We start from the raw sequence: 20624 nt of genomic DNA, 5'->3' as shown, positions 1-20624 counted from the left end.
ATAGACTTAACATTAAAAGTTTGAAAACTGGCGTTTTTGGAAATATTTATTGCTAAATTGTCTTGAAAACATGTTTATTTGTCTAAATAAATTCAAACAATTTCTCGTTACCAAATTAGAAGTAAAAAAACGATTAAAATATAATTTAATTTTATATTATAGTATGATTATTAAATATTAATATTTTTTTATTTCTTGAACACAATTTAGTGTAATTAATCAACAAATATTTTTATTTGAAAAAAATTACGAAAAGTTTTAGAAATTTTTCAGATTTTAATACAACGCAACAATGAATAGTATTGTTGAATTTTATTGTTCGAATTCCATTGTTGAAATCATACGATTCAGAAGTCGAAAGCTAATCGAGGTGAGATTTCGGTGCGTTTGCTAGCGGAATGTTTGGTGTCTAGCGCAGTCACCTGAGGAGAAAGCGCCGAATATACCCAGCCAAACATCGATGTTCAGATGTGTCCGTGACACGCGCTTGCCTTCTGAATATCCCGCTATCAATGCTATCGTTTCGGGAACTTTCGCTGGCGATTATTTACTGTCATTGCGTTGTAGCGAGGTATTAAATGTCACCCAAGTGGAGAGTAATGGAAGCGAGATATCGAAGGGTGCATTTGCAGTTTGCCGACCTGAGCGACATGTATTTGAATTTTCTGCAAACCGCGCTTGTTGAAATCAGTTCATTTCGGCAATTGAGTAGCATAAAAGTTTCGTGGAAATACTAATTTAAAGTAGATTGTTCGGTTATCTGTTTTCGTGGTTGCATGCATCGTAACGGAATGTCGATCTTGTCTCCAGAATATTCTTGAAGAATCGCCCGGCATTCGCGGCTCGTTAGCTCAGTCGGTTAGAGCGTCATGCTAATAACGCGAAGGCCGTGGGTTCGACCTCCACACGAGTCAGTCGTTTTATTTTGCAGATTCGGAACGTCGTAATCGGTGTTTACTACAGACTTTGTTTTTATTTTTTATTTTTTGCTTTTCAACGTAACGATAAATCCCTCATCAGTTGAACTGGAGGCTATTCATTTAAACACGCATTAACGCAGTGCAGTTTTCAGAACAAGTGTTTCGGTCAACGCGTACGGCTTTCGCAATAAACCAGAGTTTTGTTTCGTCGTTGCCGTTCGCACGTCAACGAGTCCTTTATTCATAACGGAAGCGAACAACGACGCGGCTCGGAGTGTTTTGTTGCGAACTCGAAACAGAGGTTACGAATATTTTTCGACGGACAGCAGCAGATCGACTGGCGTAGGGTGTAAGGATAGTTATGGGAAAATAATTGCATTTATGAGTCTATTTGGTTTTAGTGCTCTTCCCGCACCTCTCCATTCCTAGTATGTGACCGACCTAGTATTATCCTGCTTTTTATGTTCGGGCTGGAATCATTATCACAGACTATCTTATATCCCAAGAATATAAAGACTATCTTGGATAATTTGGTGTTGTTCACATCCAATCGTCATCATGGTTTTTCCTACGTTAGCAGTTGTCAGGATTGTTTTTGTCTTTTTGACCCTGTTGGTTTTCGGCAAGGAGTGTTACATCATCTCATAGCGGAGGTTGTTTATATTCTTGCCTCCATTCTTAACACCGATGTTGGATTCATCCAGGTTGGCCCTTCTCATGATTACCTCATCATAGATGTTGAAAAGTATTGGCGATCAAATGTACTCTTGACGCACTCTCTTGCTGATTTTAACCTTGGTGTGACCAAAAGGAATCCTCACCGTCGCCTTCTTCGTGAGATAGAGTGATCTTATCAGCTGAACTAGATGAGATGGCACTGCTATTTGTGTGAGGCTCGCCCACAGTTTCGTATGATCTACGCAATCAAACGCCTTGGCTTAATCTGTACGATTTTTTAATTTTCATAAAATAATTTTCATTTTAGTGCTGTCAACTGCTTTAGTATTGTGTTTCATACAAACTTTTTTATTTTTTTTGTCATTAAAATTAACAACAACACTTTTTCCAACTTTTATTTAGCTACATTTTGGCTTCTTTATTTGAAGCTGTTAGTGCCAAAGTTGTGGCAACACTGTCTGCAGTACTTTAAGTGTAAGTTTCGTTCTGTGTTGATGTTTGGTGTTTAATGGAGTAGATAATGGAATGCGGTGAATGTGGCTCAAAGTATAATCACAAGCAGAGTTTAAATAGGCATATTAAGGAGAAGCACAGAAAGGGATTTAACATCAATTATAAAGATATTAAATTTTTTAAATGTAGTGTGTGCTCACGTGCGTATCAGAAGAAAAAAGAAATATTGTCACATTTCAGCAACATACACGACATTACCATATCTAGTAATATTCAGACATTTAATTCATTTGCTGATTTCAAGGAATGGAAAAAGAAATACGAAGTGGAAAACACCGTCAAGTACGTTATAATGAGTGGTTCGGAAACGAACATTAAGCGTAATGGTACTATATATTATAACTGCCATAGATCCGGTTACTTCAAAAGCAAGGGAAAAGGTATTCGTCATTTAAAACTGCAAGGAAGCAAAAAAATTGATGGATTCTGCCCGTCCCAAATGAAAGTGAGGATAAAAGGCGATGAAAAGTGTATTGTTACCTTAACTCCGCAACACGTGGGCCATCGAAACGAATTGTGTCATACGTTTTTGACACCGAGCGAGAGAAGTGCTTTGGCGGCAAAAATTTCTTCCAAGAAACCTTTCAATGCCATATTAGAGGAAGTCAGAAATGGTCTGTCGACGACGGAAGAGCTACAGAGACTTCATTTGTTAACCAGAAAGGATCTATATAATATCGAGAAAAGTTTTGATTTGGCGTCGAAATCCGTGAGGCGTTCGAGTGATTCGACGAGCGTAGACACCCAGGTGAACGAAATGAGAGACGGAAACGATGATTGCGTGTTGTTTTATAAACCGGAAGGGAAGAAATGTGAAGAATATTGTAATTTAGTAGAATCCGACTTTGCTTTAGCTATTATGAACGATGGTCAGGCTTTAATGCTAGATAAGTATGGAAGCGGTGCTGTGTGTATTGATGGGACCCATGGACTTAATGCTTTTGATTTTGAGTTAATATCACTGATAATAATTGATAACATGCAAGAAGGATTTCCTTGTGCCTTTATGTTTAGTAATAGAACTGATGAGGAGATATTACAGATCTTCTTTTCTAAGATTAAAGAACGAGTAGGCTCCTTGTCACCAAACATATTTATGTCGGATATGGCTGACTCATTTTTCAATGCCTGGGTGAACGTTATGGGGGAACCTACTCAAAGATTATATTGTCCGTGGCATGTTGATTGTGCATGGCGCAAGAATCTCTGTAGAATAAAGTCTAAAGAGAAACAGACTGAAGTGTATAATATCATACAATCACTGATGCAAGAAAGAGATGAAGAAACATTTAAATTAATTTCAGAAGCAGCAGTGATAAAGTTGGTTGATGATCCTGACACAACTGACTTTGGTCAATATTTCACAGAAATCTATATGAAAACTGCAAAATATTGGGCTTATTGCTACAGACTACATTGTGATCTAAATACAAATATGCACATAGAGAATATGCATAAGTGCATTAAACACTTATATTTGCAAGGAAAGAAAAAGCGTCTAGACAAAGCCATTCATGCTTTAATGACATTTTTAAGAGATAAGATGTATGATAGAATCATTGTCATGCGTAAAGAAAAAGTAACAAGCAAGCTCTCTGAACTGAGAAAAAGGCACAGAACTAGTTTAAGCTTGTGCAAAGATCTTGTAACAAAAGAGGATAACGTATGGAAAATTCCTTCGCCAAATGGATCGGATATCAATACAGTTTCTATGGTAAAAGAAAACTGCGAATGTCAAATGATATGTAACGAGTGTAAATCTTGCATTCACATGTACACATGCACATGCATTGATTCAGCTATCAAATTCAATATGTGCAAACACATTCATCTTGTTTGCCAATTGAAAGCTGAGTCAGTTTCAAAAGAGAGTGAAAGACAGCAGGAAGAACTTCTTACATGGATAAATAATGATGAAAGAAACAAAGAAGTAGTGTTATTGGATCACCTAAGCAGCAATATAGATATTCGTAATGATGAATCAAATATGTTAAACAATAATAGGAAATTGGCTTCAAAAAAGAAAAATATACTATGCCATCTGGATCAAATTAAGAAACTAGTTGAAAAGCTTCAATCTATAGAAGAATTTGAAGCTTTAGAAAGACTGTTATTACCCATACAGACCATGTTACAAGCTATTCCAGCAAATATTAACAAAGAAAATTTTAATCAAACAAAAAAATCAAAAAGAGAAACGTTGAGCCTCGGCTAGGATTAAGTTCCACTAAGAAGGGGAGAAAGGATATTAACAATACCAGGGCATTATCGAATTCCTCCACAGAACAAGAGTACACTGCTGTGAATCTCCTAAGTTCTATGAATTCTGAGGAACATTCTGCTTGGAATTCTTAAATACAATTTTAAGAATTCCAAAACCAACTTCTCGCACAATCACATTATTAATATGTATTGATATCCAATCCATTTGACAAAGGAATTTTCCATACGTTATCCTCTTTTGTAACAAGATCCGTGGGAAGGATAAATCGACACGTCATTTTAAACACGTTCGAATTCCAGTTTTGAATTTTATACTGGTCAATAGCCCGACGAAGACCAAGTTTTTGGTGGAAAACGTTAATTTTTATCTAAAGCTGTTCTTACTGGGATATAAAAAAGGTTTTTAGTGTGTTGATTTAAGAATTCTATACAAGAAAATATAAAATATAGTATTTTTAATCCAAAGATTGTAAGAAATGTTATTTTACCATTGTAAATCCTGGGTATTTGACAATTCTGATGTTTATATGAAAACTTTTCCTAGGAAGCTAATTAGTAATAAATGTATATATTTGAATTATAAACTTGTTAATTTATATACTTGGGATTTAATGATATTAAAATTGAATTATTTGTGCTTATTATTCGATTTGGTATTTTCTTACATATTTAACTAGAATTTTTGTAATAATTTGTTTTTTGCTAACATTATTTTATCTGCAATCACAAATGGAAATTAACGCAAATGAAATCATGAATATAAGGCTAAATGACATCGAACCTCTATAGCATTTTAGTACAGTATTGTACCAGTTTTTCAACATTGATGTTCCTAATATCAGTATATTGTTCTATTGGGGAGATCTGGATAGGAACAATAGGGATGATATCCCACTTGACATTTTTTTATAAAAATTACATCCTGAGATTTGGTCCTATCTGCCCTTATGTTTAATGGGATGAAAGAGTATTAAATATATTACTATTTAATTAACATTGAAAAATAAATATATATGCTTGCCACCTCAAATTAGTAGTGGTTTGCCCTGTACATCATACCTTTCCTGTAACAGTAGAGTTGTGCCATTCATCAATTCCTTTTGGGGATGATTTTTAATTGAAATAACGTGACTTCTGGTTTGTATTTGACTTTCGGAAGTTAGAATTATAGTAAGTCGGGGACTCGTGCCCTAAAGTTTCCATATATGGTCTTTCGTCTAACTCCCTTCTCGAGATAGGAAGGACGGACAGAGGGAATTAATAGGTCTACAATTTTTACTTTCCCGGCTGTTATATATAACAGAGGGAAAGTACTGCGATCGGTCAGAAAATGCCTCCCAATATTTTTGGACTCGGAGAAGTGTAAAGAAATGCAAAAAAATCAGGATATTTCTCTGTGTATAGATGTTAGGTGTCGTATCTCGAGTAGGGTCGGACTTAATGAAGATTTTTACTCGTTATTAGCATTTACTATTTTTATAAAACCCATTCCTACCCTCAAAATTAAGCTTTTTGCCATTTTATAATAATTAAAAATATAAGCATTATTTTTAATAAAATATCATAACAGATGGTGCCACAAATGCAGTTTGAAATGTTGCCAGGAAAGTTAAGCAACTCGTTGCTGGATTTTTTTCATAATACGATAAACCCTTGATATGAGAATTTATTCTAGACTGTAGACCCTTTAATTCTTCAGGTAAAACAAAAAATATAATTTAATGTTTAGTTAACACTGATTATAAAATTATAGTTTTTATATTGATTACAAATATTTGCAAAATTTAATTTAGACTTTAAAATATTTAATGGTAAATTCAGCGGCGCCCACAGACTATGAAAAAGGGGTCACAAGCTATAAAAAGGCCATCGTACATTATGTAAGGAGCTTCAAACTCTGATTCAACGTCGGATCAGCGTTCCCACAAAGTTGCATTCGGGGGGGCTAACTTGGCTTTAAAAACAAGGAATGGGGGTTTTGGTCAATATACGACGAAGTTGCATGGGTTGACGGACAAATATCGTTTATTAGTTTGTTTTATGTTAGCAAAATAGGCTAAAGTCACGAATTTTGTTGTTTGAGGCCCTCTTGGGATTAGGAAAGAGAAACCAACAACAAAAGGGGCACGTCCACCATGGGCTAATTAGAATATCATATGGGGAAATGTATTGATATATATGGATCCATCACTGACATTACGATACACAGGCATTGAAAAAACACCCTGTATATATTTTTTCTGCTATTTATTTTGTTTATTTATCTATATTTTGTCTGTTTGGGCGTTTTTCGTTAATTTTCATATTTATTCCGAACACATTTTATGTTCTATATTTAATGTTCTATTTTTTTTTGTAACCAAGGAAGATCGTTAAAAACGATTGAAAACGTTATTCTTTGAACACGTACAGTATTGTGCTTTTTTGATTGTCATAATGGTATTGGCACAGTGGCCGTATGACCGAGGCCATAAAAGCACAAAGCATACCGTTCTGGGCGATCCAGCATGAAATCTGAAATCAAAATCCCAGTCCCTCACCACCCACTGTTTCCATTGTGGGCCTGGCCAAATTTATGATGGGCATACTTAAATGGCTGCCTTAGTTCCTGCCGGACAGAGTGTTGATACTCGAGAATGGGCTCAAAAGCCTTAAAGTACCAGAGTTCAATGGAACATTTTATCTTGCTACGATTCTTTATTTACCACGTTAACAGGAATTCATTAAAACAATCCATTTTTAATGTTATACTGTTGTAAGAGGGATTCAGACTGGTGAAACACAGTGATGCAACAAGAGCAATCTGCCAATGGGCTACTCCCAGGTGGGCTTTCTATGGGAAATTTCACATGGTGAACCCATTGGTGAGGCACAAACCCACAATTACAGCACGTGATCAGTGGTTTTAACCTCTTAGCGATCAGTGGACCCTGTAAGAAGTAAATTTTTTGCTCATTTGTCCCGAAACTATCACACCTTATTTACTCCGGACCTTAAGGTGGCCACACACAATCCGTACCCAGTTCACCCATTGGCTGAATTTGTTATTAATTTATTCTCTAAGCAGTTGATACAGGACGCAACTTCCTGCATAGGGACTTCACAGCCACTCTATTAACGACAAGCACTTAAAATTCTTAAAAAATAACTTGATTCAAATCTACTTAACAAACTTTAAATACTTCACTTTAATATAATTAAATATATGGGAGTTTTTACATGGATGAACTGATGCCTGTCCATCCATGTAAAAACCCCCATATGTGAACCAAAACACTAATTTGATTAAGGAATCATTACTTTGAACAATTAAGTTCCTAAATATTTTGCTTATAACAGAAAAAAAAAAAGGTAACTTCATAAGATTTGAGTGTTTGTTTGAATAAATAAAGAGCACAGAAATAATTTTAAAAATTGTTTACTTGCTTCTTTCACTTAAAACAGATGATTTGATGATTTATGTACAAGATCAAGCACATATGAACAGAGCCGAGAAAAACTGTACAAATGTGCTTTTAACATTGATTATTGCACAGCAACAGATATATATATATAATAAATATATATATATATATAATTTTTCTTTGTTTTTAAACCATTATAAATTACTGTCTAGCAATATTCTTATAACTAGTCAACTTGGAAAACTCACTTTTATTTATACAACTCTTATAATGTCTTGTTCCCATCTTGTCCATTTGTTCCTTTTTTTTTGGATAGACAAAATTACTGATTCCTGTTAATATTCCAACTTCACCCTGTTCTTCCAATAAATAGTAGAATTTAAAATCTCCCAGAGGTTCCTTCGGAGAATAAATTTAAACTGCTTTTTTTTTCTTTTTTTTTTTTTTATGTACACTATTCAATGTAAGTAGATTGCTTTTCTGGGGAATGAATGATAAATATAACCTACAGGCTTCCTATGCATAATTCCGAGAGCAAACTTCTAATTATTTGAAAGAATCTGGCACGGTAGGAATGGCTTACGTAACAGGAATGTGCCCGCTGCCGTCTTTGGAAAAGTGAATGCTCTCTACGTGGAGTGAACCCTAAACTGTCGTTACTCTATAAAATTTAAGAAAAAAAGAATCCGTGTGCCGAGTGTGGATAATTGATCCGATATGTTAAATTAATTATGGGGAGAGAATGCCAACGTGTATGTTTGTGTCTGTGTGCTGTGATAATTGAGAAAAATGATATTACAATCTTAAATTTTATTTTCACCCCTTCTGCGAATATGTGAATCGTGGCAATTAAAATAGGTGCATAAGGGCGAATTTGTGTGGGGGGTTTTTTTTTTTTTTTATTATAGTTTGTATTTACATATGCTTCAAAAATAGAAATGGAGAAAGTTTGAGCAATGCAATTTCAATCATGAAGGAAGGACTGGTGTGGCAATTTATAATTTTAAGGAAACGATTTGTTGCTTACTGGCTCATATTTCATTTCACATTATAGCTGCCAATTCGAAAAGAAAAGAGAAATCACCGCTTCGGATGCAACAACCGAGACGAACAGATACGCAAAACAATCAACCGACGCTACAAATTTAAAAATTACTTGCAGCCAATCAAACTTTCATTTGCAATTTACACTGATTTTGTTTGTAAATCTTGTCAAAAATGTTTCTTATAAAAAAGACAAAAAATTAAAAAATTCAATAATTTAGATAACTGAAATTTTAACAAACAATATTTATAAATATTTATATATATATATATATAGGAACTTTGCATGCATAAATGGCAATTTACCTAAACTATTTAATGCAAAAGAAATAATAATAATAATAATAATAATCCTTTAAGGTTATGAAAATAAAGATTGAAGTGGCTATCGAAATCTAAAAATAAGATTTCCTTAAGAAACTATTCGCTCAGAAAACCATACAAATGGAAAAAAAAATCGTACGTATTCTGTATCCAATACGAAAATCTGTATTATTATCCACGACGGTTCTATTTTTTAGAACTCAAAGTAGCACCTAGACTCAGCTCTTGCCAAAAAAAAAAAAAAAAAAATCATAGATACGACTTGACTTTCAGCAAACGTGGAAGCAAACTTTTAATACCAGGTCGATTGTTATTTACTACTGCATAACTAAAATGATTTGCATAAATATCCAAATGCATTTTCAATCAAATGACAAATTTGGAAGACTTCAATCTTTACAAATAATCTGTCAGTGATAACAAAGATGAGTTTTAGACTGAAAACAAAATAATTAAATTGCATCGAGTGTGCAAATTTAATCTTTGAAACGTTTGCTTGCATGCAAAATATATATATAAAACGTGAAGAGAGGGAAAAAACATATTGCAACTTACATTCTTTTACAATATTAACTTTTTTTTCCCCCCAGAGAAATACTAAAACAGGTAGAGTTCAACAACTTACTACATAATCTGTTCGTTACATCTATAATGTAAACAAATAATTTAATAAATGTAATGTGCACAATCGTAGATGACAAACAAGTTATCGTTCGTAAGAGTATTATGAAATAAATAAATTAATATATTTATATTATATATATATATATATAACTTTTTTTTTAATTTAAGAAATTAAAATCACAAAAAATAAACAATCTGCTAGCTGCATATAGTTTTAACTTGCAAAAATGATGATAGATAGATGTTTCGAGAAGTACGATTCTTCGTTTATGTAAATATTTGTGCAAACCTTTGAAGTGTATGAATATATGTACATTTAAACTTCTAACAATATAGGCAGCTGCAATTGTGATATAACAAACAGTATGATTTCAAAAAGTGTGGATTAGAAAGCATATGTAAATTGCATAAAAATTTAAAACTAAAATACTTTCAAAGAAAGATCTATAAGAAAAATTTAAAATGCACGTAAAATCTATTAAATAATAACTGATCCCATATCGAATGACTTTATGCGACTGGAAGAAAGTTCCCATTAACACGACAATTATTTGATTGTATAAGATACGAAAATATTATGCACGGAGTAAGAAATAATAAAGAATTAAACAGACGACTTTACCTCGACACTGACTGGAGTGACAACGTGATTCTAAATTCGAGACAAATAAATGCAAACCACTGTACTGAAGGAAAAAAATATATATATATATCTTGGTCATTATCTGGCCACTAATTAAAAACTAAGTGTAAACTTTAAATTTTGCAATTTTAATTGTCATCTGGCCATTAAATTTAAAACTGAATAAATCTTATTACACATATAATGCATGATTAGTATGAACCTCCTAAGATGAAAAACTATTAATTAACAAAGTGTACAACACTTGGAAGCCATTTTCATATCAACAACGGCTTGTTGATCGTTTCCGGATGCACGAGTATTATTCGACTTCCTCTGATTATTTTTCCATCCATTTTGATTTATGTCTAATTGGTTTTTGGCACTAGAACGATCGGCCGATTGTACTAATTTAGTCAAGTCTAAACCAATAACCCTAGAATTCTTGTCACTTTCTTGTGTCATGCTTTCTATGCTAATTTCCTTGAGATTCTGCACCTTTTGCAGAGTGCTGAGACCTGTATTTAAACTGAAACTATTACTAATTTGACTAATTGTTTTTGTACTCTCTATTTGATTTTCTGTACATTGAGGAACTTTGTAACTATTCTCATCAACTATTTGTGGAATTTCTGTTAACGAAATGCTATCTGTATGAATCACTTTTTTTTCTTGCATCGAATAATGTTCAACTTCTGCAGTTAGATCACCACAAGACATTGAATTTACTAACCTAGGCTGTGTTTCTGATAAGAAATCAAGACTGTCGGTACTATCTGTAGAAAAGACAGTGTGATTAAATGCTGAAATATTTCTATTGTGTTCTTCATTGGTTTGTCCCTCATCGTCACCATTTTCGTAATTTATTCCATTTCCTAACGAATTGTTGCTTACCCTTGCGGTACATTCCGGATTGCTAGAATCAATCCCATTTTCTGAACCCGAATTGCTAGATTTGTTTTCTTCCTTTAAGCTTCCTTCGGTCTGTTTCTCGTCGGTACTGTTCGATTTGGATTTTTCGTTTTTATGCTTTGTGTTGTCTTCATCACTAATTTCCAAACTGCTACAACTCGATGTTCTCGATTTTCCAAATTTATGATGCTGTTCCATCATTTTCAACATAATGTGAGATATAACTGAACTGTGAGAATGTAACTTTCCAATATAAAAGTTTTTTTTATTGGAACCTCTTCTGCATATTTGTCCGGATTCGTTTTCACTTTCTTCGTTAATTTCGTTCAATGGAAGCTGTGGCGAACTCTGCACTGTGTGAAGCTTGCGACCGTGAGGAGGTAGTGTTTTAAATTTAGGCGATACTAAGGAAGAACAACCTGATAATTTACCTACTAACTGTTTTGATTTATTCTGAGTTGTTGTTAAAGCAAGAGCGTTGTTACATACTGGTAATGTAAATACTGGTCTTTGAATTGTTGCCGCTCTCATTAGAGACGAGTTAGTTTGATTGTTTTGTAAACATCTTATTGCAATTTCGGCTAAGTCACCTAATCCATCTTTTGGTTTATCTGTGAGAGGTGATTTGGTTGGAGATGAACTAGCACTGGCAGTACTACTATTATCTTCTTCTTCTCTTACAATGCTACATTTTCGAGCTAATGGCAATGGCATATTTACTAATGGCAGGGTAAGATTTTGAGAAATAATGGGATGGACAGGCAACGGTCCAGGAGGTACTAAATGTGACCCAAAATGTCGTGGTTCTAATGGTTTAGAAGGTAAACACGGTGACACTAAACTTTCAACACCAACAGTAGGCTTTTCTTGAGCAGGAGAGGGAACAGCTGATGATATTCTGTAAATATTAAAAATATATTTGAATATAAATAATGATAACTAAAAATGATATGACTTAATTATAATGAAATGTTCAATGCCAAAAATAAAATAAATATACAAGACATAACTTACCATATTCCTTTTTCTAATTATAACAAAATATTTTTATGTTGTATTAACACATTAGAACAATTTGTGAATAAAAAGTTAAATAAGTACAAAACATGACTGGTTGTATATATCTAATTTTTATCATGTTTTGTTACATGATAAAAGATAAATCATACTAAATACAAAAATATGGTTTACATCTACATATAAAACTTGTAATCATAGTATTTGATACGAAAACAAACAGAATGCAAAGGGTGTCCCATTAACAGTGCTGGATGTTAATTGCAGCATGGATTTAAAAGACATGTAGTTCCAACAGGACATACCACTTACTACACTACCCATGAAATAGTTGTATTGCTGGCAGATAGATTTCTAGGCCATCATCTTATGCAATTCCAACCAGAACTGGCCACTGATATCATGCAATCTGATATCCTGCAACCTTTTCTCTGGGGTTTCGTCAAATCTCGTGTATGCCAACAACCCATGAACAATTCCTGATCTCAAGATGGAGATTCAACATGTTATTGATGGAAATGGCTGGAATTATTTGGCAATTTCTTAAGTAATTTTGTGATGGCGAACCTTTTTCAGTCCGTGTGCCATATTGTAAGCATACTTAGAGTTTTAAAGATGTTAATGCGTGCCAAAGTCTTAGACTTCTAATAATGATATTTAAAGAAATTAAACGAATACCCTTTAATTCGAATAAATGTTAAAAATCTGATTGAAAAAAGGATGATCGAATGATAAACAGAAAGGATGATTGGAAAGGACAGAAATCATATGATACATTACATGCCAGATGATTTCTCTTACGTGCCACTTTGGGCATGTGTGCCAGAGGTTTGCCACCCCTGGTTTATAAAAATAAAAACTGAAACTTTCAAATAAATGATATAGTAAACGAAGCTAAAGAAAATTATAAATTAATCAAACAATAACATCCGATTTATTGAGCCACAACTTGGCTAATTAAATATAGCAAAGTTGTATCCAGGTGTATCCAATGTTATCATTTGATTAACTTTCAAATAAACTCTTTGATTTATCAAATATAAAATGTTCTTTAAAAAAGTATAAATTTCAGTAATAACAATAAATAATATAATACTATATTACAGGAGTCAGCAACCTTTCAGTGGTGTTGTGTCAAACCTAAGTTGAAGTGTTATTCTGGGAGCCGATATGAATCTACCAATTTTTTTTAATATATATATTATCAAAATTGGTCCAGTTATAATGGACTTCAAAAAAATATATAATTTTTAAGTTAAGTTGTTAATTGAATTATGTTCTTACAAGTGAAGCACATTCACAACATGCAGATAGTAACAAAGAGCACAAACGCATATGCTGTAATATAAATATACAAGCAAGAAATTTTGTTTTGAATGTACCACAACCTACACTGAACTATGGTGTCCATTTAAATATGTAATTAATAATTAAAACATAATTTTTACTACCTTGACATTCAATCAGTGCGCTGCTGAAAATCGTCCCAAGTGCCGATCCCTGCGTATTATATAAATTATGAGCAGGTGCACAGCACAATCATGTTGCTAATATATACATGATATAATTTATATTAAATTCTTTTTATGTTTCAATGTTGATTGTATTTGTTTTTTTATTACAGTTAAATAATAAGAATATTTAGGAATTAGTATATGGGGATTGCCCATAAATTACACAATGCCATATTTATACTTTTCGACTGCTATGACACCTGTGACGCTTCGTAACACACTGTACACACATGCCCACAAAATTATGTAATGCATATCACAGATCAACCTCTTAATTGTACTAAGAATTCTACACAGCACAGAGTTCTGTATGTTACATTATCTTATTAATTATGTATAAAACATTGACAAACAATATGGTTTGCTATGCAACTCTCTGGAAACAAAAGTGAATCATTCTGTTACCCGAAGGTTGAGATCCTAATAATACAGTATTTTCGTGAACATCCCACCCCTTGTAATACAGTGTAACAATTATTTGCATACCCACCCACCCATATTCACGTTACATAATTTATGGATAACCTCTGTTTATAAAACAAAGAACAATGATTGGCTATGCAGGAGATGGAACTAGATATGCCACCATTATTATTGTCCAGAAGAGAAACTGTCATCATCTCAAACTATTAAACATAAAAGTATTTAATAAATATATAACTCCTCTCACAATGTATGCAGATTATGATGAAATTTTAACTCAAAATGTACTGTAAGTACTGTAAACGTTCAATTAAATCAAGGAAGTGAGAGAGAAGTAATGACGGCATCCAGTTTGCTGGATTCCAAATGTTAGCCTTGATTTTGTATTATTTGCAGACTACAAATTGTGTGTCATAGATGAAACTCTGATTCTGATTAGCTACGTAACATTTCATGTATTATAAATGTTTAAATTTGAAAAATAAAATTAATGTGAAAACCAGAATTAATTATTCTGAAAACAATAAAGTTTACAAATGCTATTTGTTAAATTTTTACACTCCAGCTTTGACACACATCCGAGAAACAATGACCTCTTTTTGGTGAGAATAAAACATAATACACACATTTATAAATCTTGGCTTATATTTTCTGTAGCATTTTATTAATATTAATAAAATAGAGTACTAAAATATTAATTCTACTGAATTCAAAACAATCTTGAAACCAGTTTGGCATCTAATATTTTAAAAAATCTGGCAACGAGAGTTGCATAACTTTCCCAGCTGCTATGAGATTTATTTAAAAAACTTTTATATTAATAAGCAAAAAATAAAATTGTGTGAGGCACCATCTGTCATCAGTGTTTGTTATAAAAACTTTTTATATTTTTACTTACTATAAAATGACAAGAAGCTTAATTTTGAGGGTAGGGACAAGTTTTATAAAAAAAATTGTAAATGCTAATAACAATAACAATAAAATCTTCATTAGTCCTATCCCTCTTGAGATTTGACAAACGACTTCCCACTATCTCTCCACTCCCTCAACCTGTAGTCACCAAAATTTAATAGCATCAATGCCCCTCATATACAAGCCACCATGCCAAATTTCATTTTTTAATCTTTACCCCATCCTGAGATATTAAGTGAAATAAACACCAATACACACACACACACCCACAAAATTTTTTTGCTGTTCTTTTGACTTTTTTGGATTCAGGAGGTCTCAAAACGTAGAGATTTGCAAAAAAGACTTCGAGGGTCAAATTTCACGAATTCCAATACTTTCCCTTGTTATGTATACATAACAGCCAGGAAAGTAAAACCAGTTTTGTTGAAAACCAATCGGCCGATTTCAAGAATTTGTGATATTTGACGGTACTAATGAAGACATTAAAAATAAACCCCGATTAGCTAATGGTTCGTACAACTGGATGAAGATCAAATAAACATACTAACACCAAAAATCCAGCAGCGTAAACACATTAATATGCAACTAAACCAACTTAAACAGTCTTATAATTACAATATCCATTCAAATTTACTAGGTTAAAAACTAATGATTTTCATTTAAGATGGTTGAATAATGCTCGTCTGTCTATTAAATTGTTTTTACTGCCGGAATTTTGGTGTTAGTGTGTTTAATTTAAATACGATTTTATAAATTTTTCTAGAACAAATGAGAGAAATGTACCCTTAATTTTATTAATGTTTCAGTTTGAAACTTAATTTAAACAAATAAAAATTCTATTCAGTTTCCACTTTCAGATATCATGAAACAAGTCTCAGTCCCCCAAATAGTATAAACAAGACATATCATTAAATGCTATTATTTATTGTAAGAAAAATAATATTATCTTTCATTAATACTAACCCAGGTGTGACTGCAACCGGAGAAAGGTCGGTACGAGAAATTCTACTGTTAAGAAGCTGGGCCTTTTCTTGACGCTGCGCTCTTAACTTCCTTTCCGCCAGAAGAAAATAAGTAGCAGTGATATGATTGTAATTATTTTTGTCCAGAGCTCTAGGAAAACATTATTATTATTTTCATAAAATTCATAACTAATAAACTTTCGTTAAAAGCAATAATATTTATCTTACTCTACAATTTCTTCTTTCGTTGCTATATTTCCGTTCACCATTTTTTGGATGATGTGAGTATGATCTTCATCTGACAAGTGCTCCCTAGAAACAAGCGGTAAGTAATCGGCTGGCTGAATAGCATCACCGCAATTAAGCCAGGGATCATTTGCTATTTCTTCAAGAGACGCTCTCTTATCTGGATCCCTAATTAGCATCCGTTCTATAAGCCTAAATTAGAAATATAAAAAAATAGACTGATTTTTAAGAAAGAAATACTGAAATAAATTTGAAACGTTAGTCAACAGTTTAATCTACAATCTGAATTTTTGTTTTCTTCTTTTTTTTCTAACTTTAAAACAGACAAAATTTACATATATTAGAATGAGGTTATATAAGTTAGCTCTTGATTAATGTGGCAAATACGTAGGCTGTTTCTTTCCAACCTCCGACAGTGCATAAAACAAAGACAAGTGTAAATAACAAAATGAATTTATTACCAAAAGTTAGGTACAAACATGGTACTGCGGATAAGTTTTTCAATCCTCTCTTAATAGAATGTTGCCGCCAGTGACTTGAGATGGACCTTAACGTTGTTTTGAAGATCGTCATTAGTCTCGAACCTCTTCCCGCCTAGCCACGTTTTCAGTTCAGGAAAGAGACGGAAATCACTCGGCACTAAATTGGGGCTATATGATGGGTGTTTAAAAAGTTCCAAGCTGGGCGGAAGTCTTCACACATTAAAGGTGTGAAGACTTCCACTTCTTTCCTGAACTGAAAATGTGGCTAGGAGGGAAGAGGTTTGAGACTAATGACGATCTTCAAAACAATGTTAAGGTCCGTCTCAAGTCACTGACAGCAACATTCTATTAACAGGGGATTGAAAAACTCATCCACAGATATGACAAATGCCTCAATCTGTCAAAAAGTAACCATGTTTGTACCTAACTTTTGGTAATAAATTCATTTTGTTATTTCCACTTGTCTTTGTTTTATGGACCATCAGAGGTTGAAAAAAACCAAACTGAAACATTCTAATATTTACATTGATATTTTTTGAAAAAGTGTCTGCCTATATACATTATAATTTAAAAAAAAACATCTATGTAAACGTTAGAACATTCCAGTTTGAAATTCCCATTAAACCATTTGATAAAATTCATTTAATTTTCCATCATTCATTCTGTGTGTTAGAGGTAGATTAGTTATTTAAAAATATTCAAATCAGTAATTTGTATAATTATTATATGATTTTATATTCACATAAATATAAACAACAAACAAACGTTTCTTTTTAATTTACGCTATTACGTTCTATTTATTATAATTTTCCAATACTCTACTTAAAACAATACCAGAAATATATTTCCCATGTTTTTCATGAAATATAGAGGATTAAACATCATCGCTAAACCCGACATATTAAAGCTAAACGCCAACCAAATGCCGGAATTCTATCGGGCTAGTATAAGGCTAATTACTAAATAAATTACGTAAGCAATTTGACTCTAGAGGGAGGCGTTAGGCGCCAACTCGTATTAACATTAATAATTATAATTAGCCTTATACTAGCCCGATAGAATTTCGGCATTTGGTTGGTGTTTAATATAGAGGATGCTAATCTTCACTAAATGACTGAACAATCTGGGTTACCTGATCACATTGTATTTCCTTCCGAATTAGCACAAGGTTGCTGTTGAGAACAAATCACACAGGAACTCTTTTTGAGGTAGGTTTATTTTCAAAATCTACTTTTTCCACTCAAAAAGAAGACTCCTGCGTGATTTGTTCTCAACAGAAACCTTGGGCTCTGAAGAAAATACAACTAATTGAGAGAACAGTAAGCAATGAAGTACTGTAAAATTGCACTTTATTATTTAATAGAATGATATAGGCCTAATAATTATAATTGTTTATCAAGAAATTTTATACAGAGTAGGAGACCACAATATAAAAGGAAGAAATAGACTTTTTTTTGCCAATTTTTAATAATCAAATTTACATTTTTTATGTAATTTAACAAACAACTTCTGGAAATATCCAAATGCACAGAGGCCATTTTTCTGATAAATTACATAAGAAAATACAGCAGATTCCATCGAAGATCACTAAACACAAGAAAACTAGCCAGAAAAATAGTGAAAGAGAATTACAAAAATACTAAAAATTCATTAAACTTTATTTATAATAAAAAAGAAAAAAAAAATCAGCAGCAGGACGTAACAGTAGTAGTATATAAACTCGTGTACATGTTCTCAACCAAAATGCTACTTAAGTGAAACAAAACTGAAAGAACATGAAGCAGCAATACGATTAAAGTATAAAGAATCCCATTGGTTTCAACACTGTAATAAATACGATTGTAAAATTAATAGAAATAATATAAAAATATCGTGTAAAGAAAATAACATAATTAAATGTCATGTTAAAAAACACTTCAGTATACTAAATATGTAAATAATATAAATTTAAATAGTGGAATGTCATTAGATGCGTGCTGGGATAGCTTTGTACAGTATAAAAGCACCAATGTAAACCAACAATGAGGCTGAAGAAAGAACGTGAAATGCATACAGATAAGAAAAAAGTAAAATAAACATCTTTTTCGTGGTTTAATTGTTTCAAGTCGTAATTCATTACCTTGGAATTGCTGTTGACTAAATATTTTAACTCAAAGATTATTCTATATTTTAATTTTTTTATTAATTTTAACTAAATAACCGATCCATTGAACAATTTACTATTAAATTTTAAATAAAAACATCCACAACAACAATACTACTACTAGCAGACAAACTGGCAACCCAAGTAAAGATTATCATACCCGAAAAGAAAACACTCGTATTACGAAAGGCAGAGGAACTCCTAATAGCTGCAACAGAACATCCCCTCCTCACTTTAAGACACTGAACAACCTTGACCCACGATGGGTGTGGTTAATAATGTCTGCCAAAAATGCAAGAACTTCCTTGTTTAACAAGATACGCTACATCAGTTAAATAGTCTGTCACTTCATCTTAAATTTTCTAAATATTTATTTTTTCTACTTCAATGCTTTTTTTTAAATCATATTTTAAATTAATGACTGTTAAAGTACTGTTTTAGTTTCAAACTCATTTAAGCAATCCGACGGAATGAACACTTTTAAATTTTAAGTAATTGCTTTAGAATGCCGATAATATACATTAAAAATAGAACAATGTCGGATATGCGATGCTGAGACGGTCTTGAAAGCAATTTGTTTGAAATAAGAATAGTAGGACTACTTAACATATTAGCGTTTACAATTGTTTAATTGCATTTGTGTTATTACAATGTTTACGAGTCTTCGTATTGTGATTACGTTACTATGGCAATGGGTGCTGTATCAGTCGTTCCAAAGATTAGAGCCCGAGAATAAAAAAAAATCCCAAAGTATTTACATTCTTAAAGAATAAAAACTTCACAACTCCATTAAAATACGTTTCTAACGAGATAACATTTAATATGTATATCAACATCCCGAAGCCCAATGTATTGATATTAAGCCAAACGATTGCCGTAATTAATCAGGCTGCTATTATGCTATAATTATGAGACGGCACCTAACGTCTGCCTAGTACCAGATTACTTAGTTTCTAATTATTAATTATGGCATAATAATAGCCCGATTAATTACGGCAATCATTTGGCTTGATATAACATTTAAATATCAAATAAAGCAATTTTCATATTTTTGTCGTCAAAGAAACTGTAGACACTTTTGCTAGACATTCATGCAAAAAAACAGAATAGAATATATAATTCCTACTCACTTATTCTAATCTAACACATGTATATATAAGTATGATAAAGAGATAATGTTTGTAACAATAGAAAAACGTTAATTCTAAATATAGTTAACAATGAATGACTAAAAATAGTTTGTTTATTTGTAAGTTAAATGATTTTAATATTTTAAATAAAAAAAAGCACATGAGAAATTCAAGTTTAACTGTAGATTAATAGTAAGTTTTAATATAAAAATACTATAGAATTTACACAATATGTTAGTACTTTTAAATTTCATGCATTATTAATGTATTGTATTAAATAATAAGCTCAAAAATATGCTCCTTGGAAGATCAATGAAAAAATCTTGCTGAAAAATCAAGTTACATGAAAATGACATAAGAAATGATACATCCGACTGAATTTATAATTTTATTTCAGAGAAGGTAACTATTAATAAACATTTTATATGAGAAACCCTTATTTTAAAATCTATCTTAGCACAGTGCTTTTTAATGGAAGTCTTTAGACCTACTAAATTTACTTGGTATTGCTATTTCTGATTGATGTTATAC

General features: G+C 32.3%; 2 protein-coding genes and 1 non-coding gene across 3 annotated transcripts in view; 2 read left to right on the top strand and 1 right to left on the bottom strand.

Annotated features, from left to right (window-relative positions):
- The first annotated feature begins 840 nt into the window (after positions 1-840).
- On the top strand, positions 841-914 carry TRNAI-AAU (transfer RNA isoleucine (anticodon AAU)). The gene has a single exon. It is a non-coding gene; the product is annotated as a tRNA-Ile (tRNA).
- Positions 915-2084: 1170 nt separating this feature from the next.
- LOC136985515 (uncharacterized) lies at positions 2085-4833 on the top strand. The gene has a single exon (XM_067282808.1). It carries the CDS (start codon positions 2119-2121, stop codon positions 4324-4326), a length of 2208 nt encoding a protein of 735 aa, XP_067138909.1. The 5' UTR covers positions 2085-2118; the 3' UTR covers positions 4327-4833.
- A 2903-nt stretch (positions 4834-7736) lies between these two features.
- The window catches only part of Snrk (SNF related kinase), a 36532-nt gene continuing 23644 nt past the window's right edge, over positions 7737-20624 (bottom strand). The window contains exons 3-5 of the mRNA XM_067283259.1: positions 16321-16530; positions 16094-16243; positions 7737-12162 (exon numbers count right to left, since the gene is read on the bottom strand). Of these exons, the coding sequence (XP_067139360.1) occupies positions 10599-12162; positions 16094-16243; positions 16321-16530 (1924 nt within the window). The 3' untranslated portion in view covers positions 7737-10598. The remainder of the gene's footprint in view (positions 12163-16093; positions 16244-16320; positions 16531-20624) is intronic.

The sequence above is a fragment of the Centruroides vittatus genome, unplaced genomic scaffold, assembly GCF_030686945.1.
Source record: "Centruroides vittatus isolate TY-2023 unplaced genomic scaffold, ASM3068694v2 contig_1213, whole genome shotgun sequence".
Classification (NCBI taxonomy): Eukaryota; Metazoa; Arthropoda; class Arachnida; order Scorpiones; family Buthidae; genus Centruroides; species Centruroides vittatus.
This window is presented reverse-complemented; position numbering and strand designations above follow the sequence as displayed.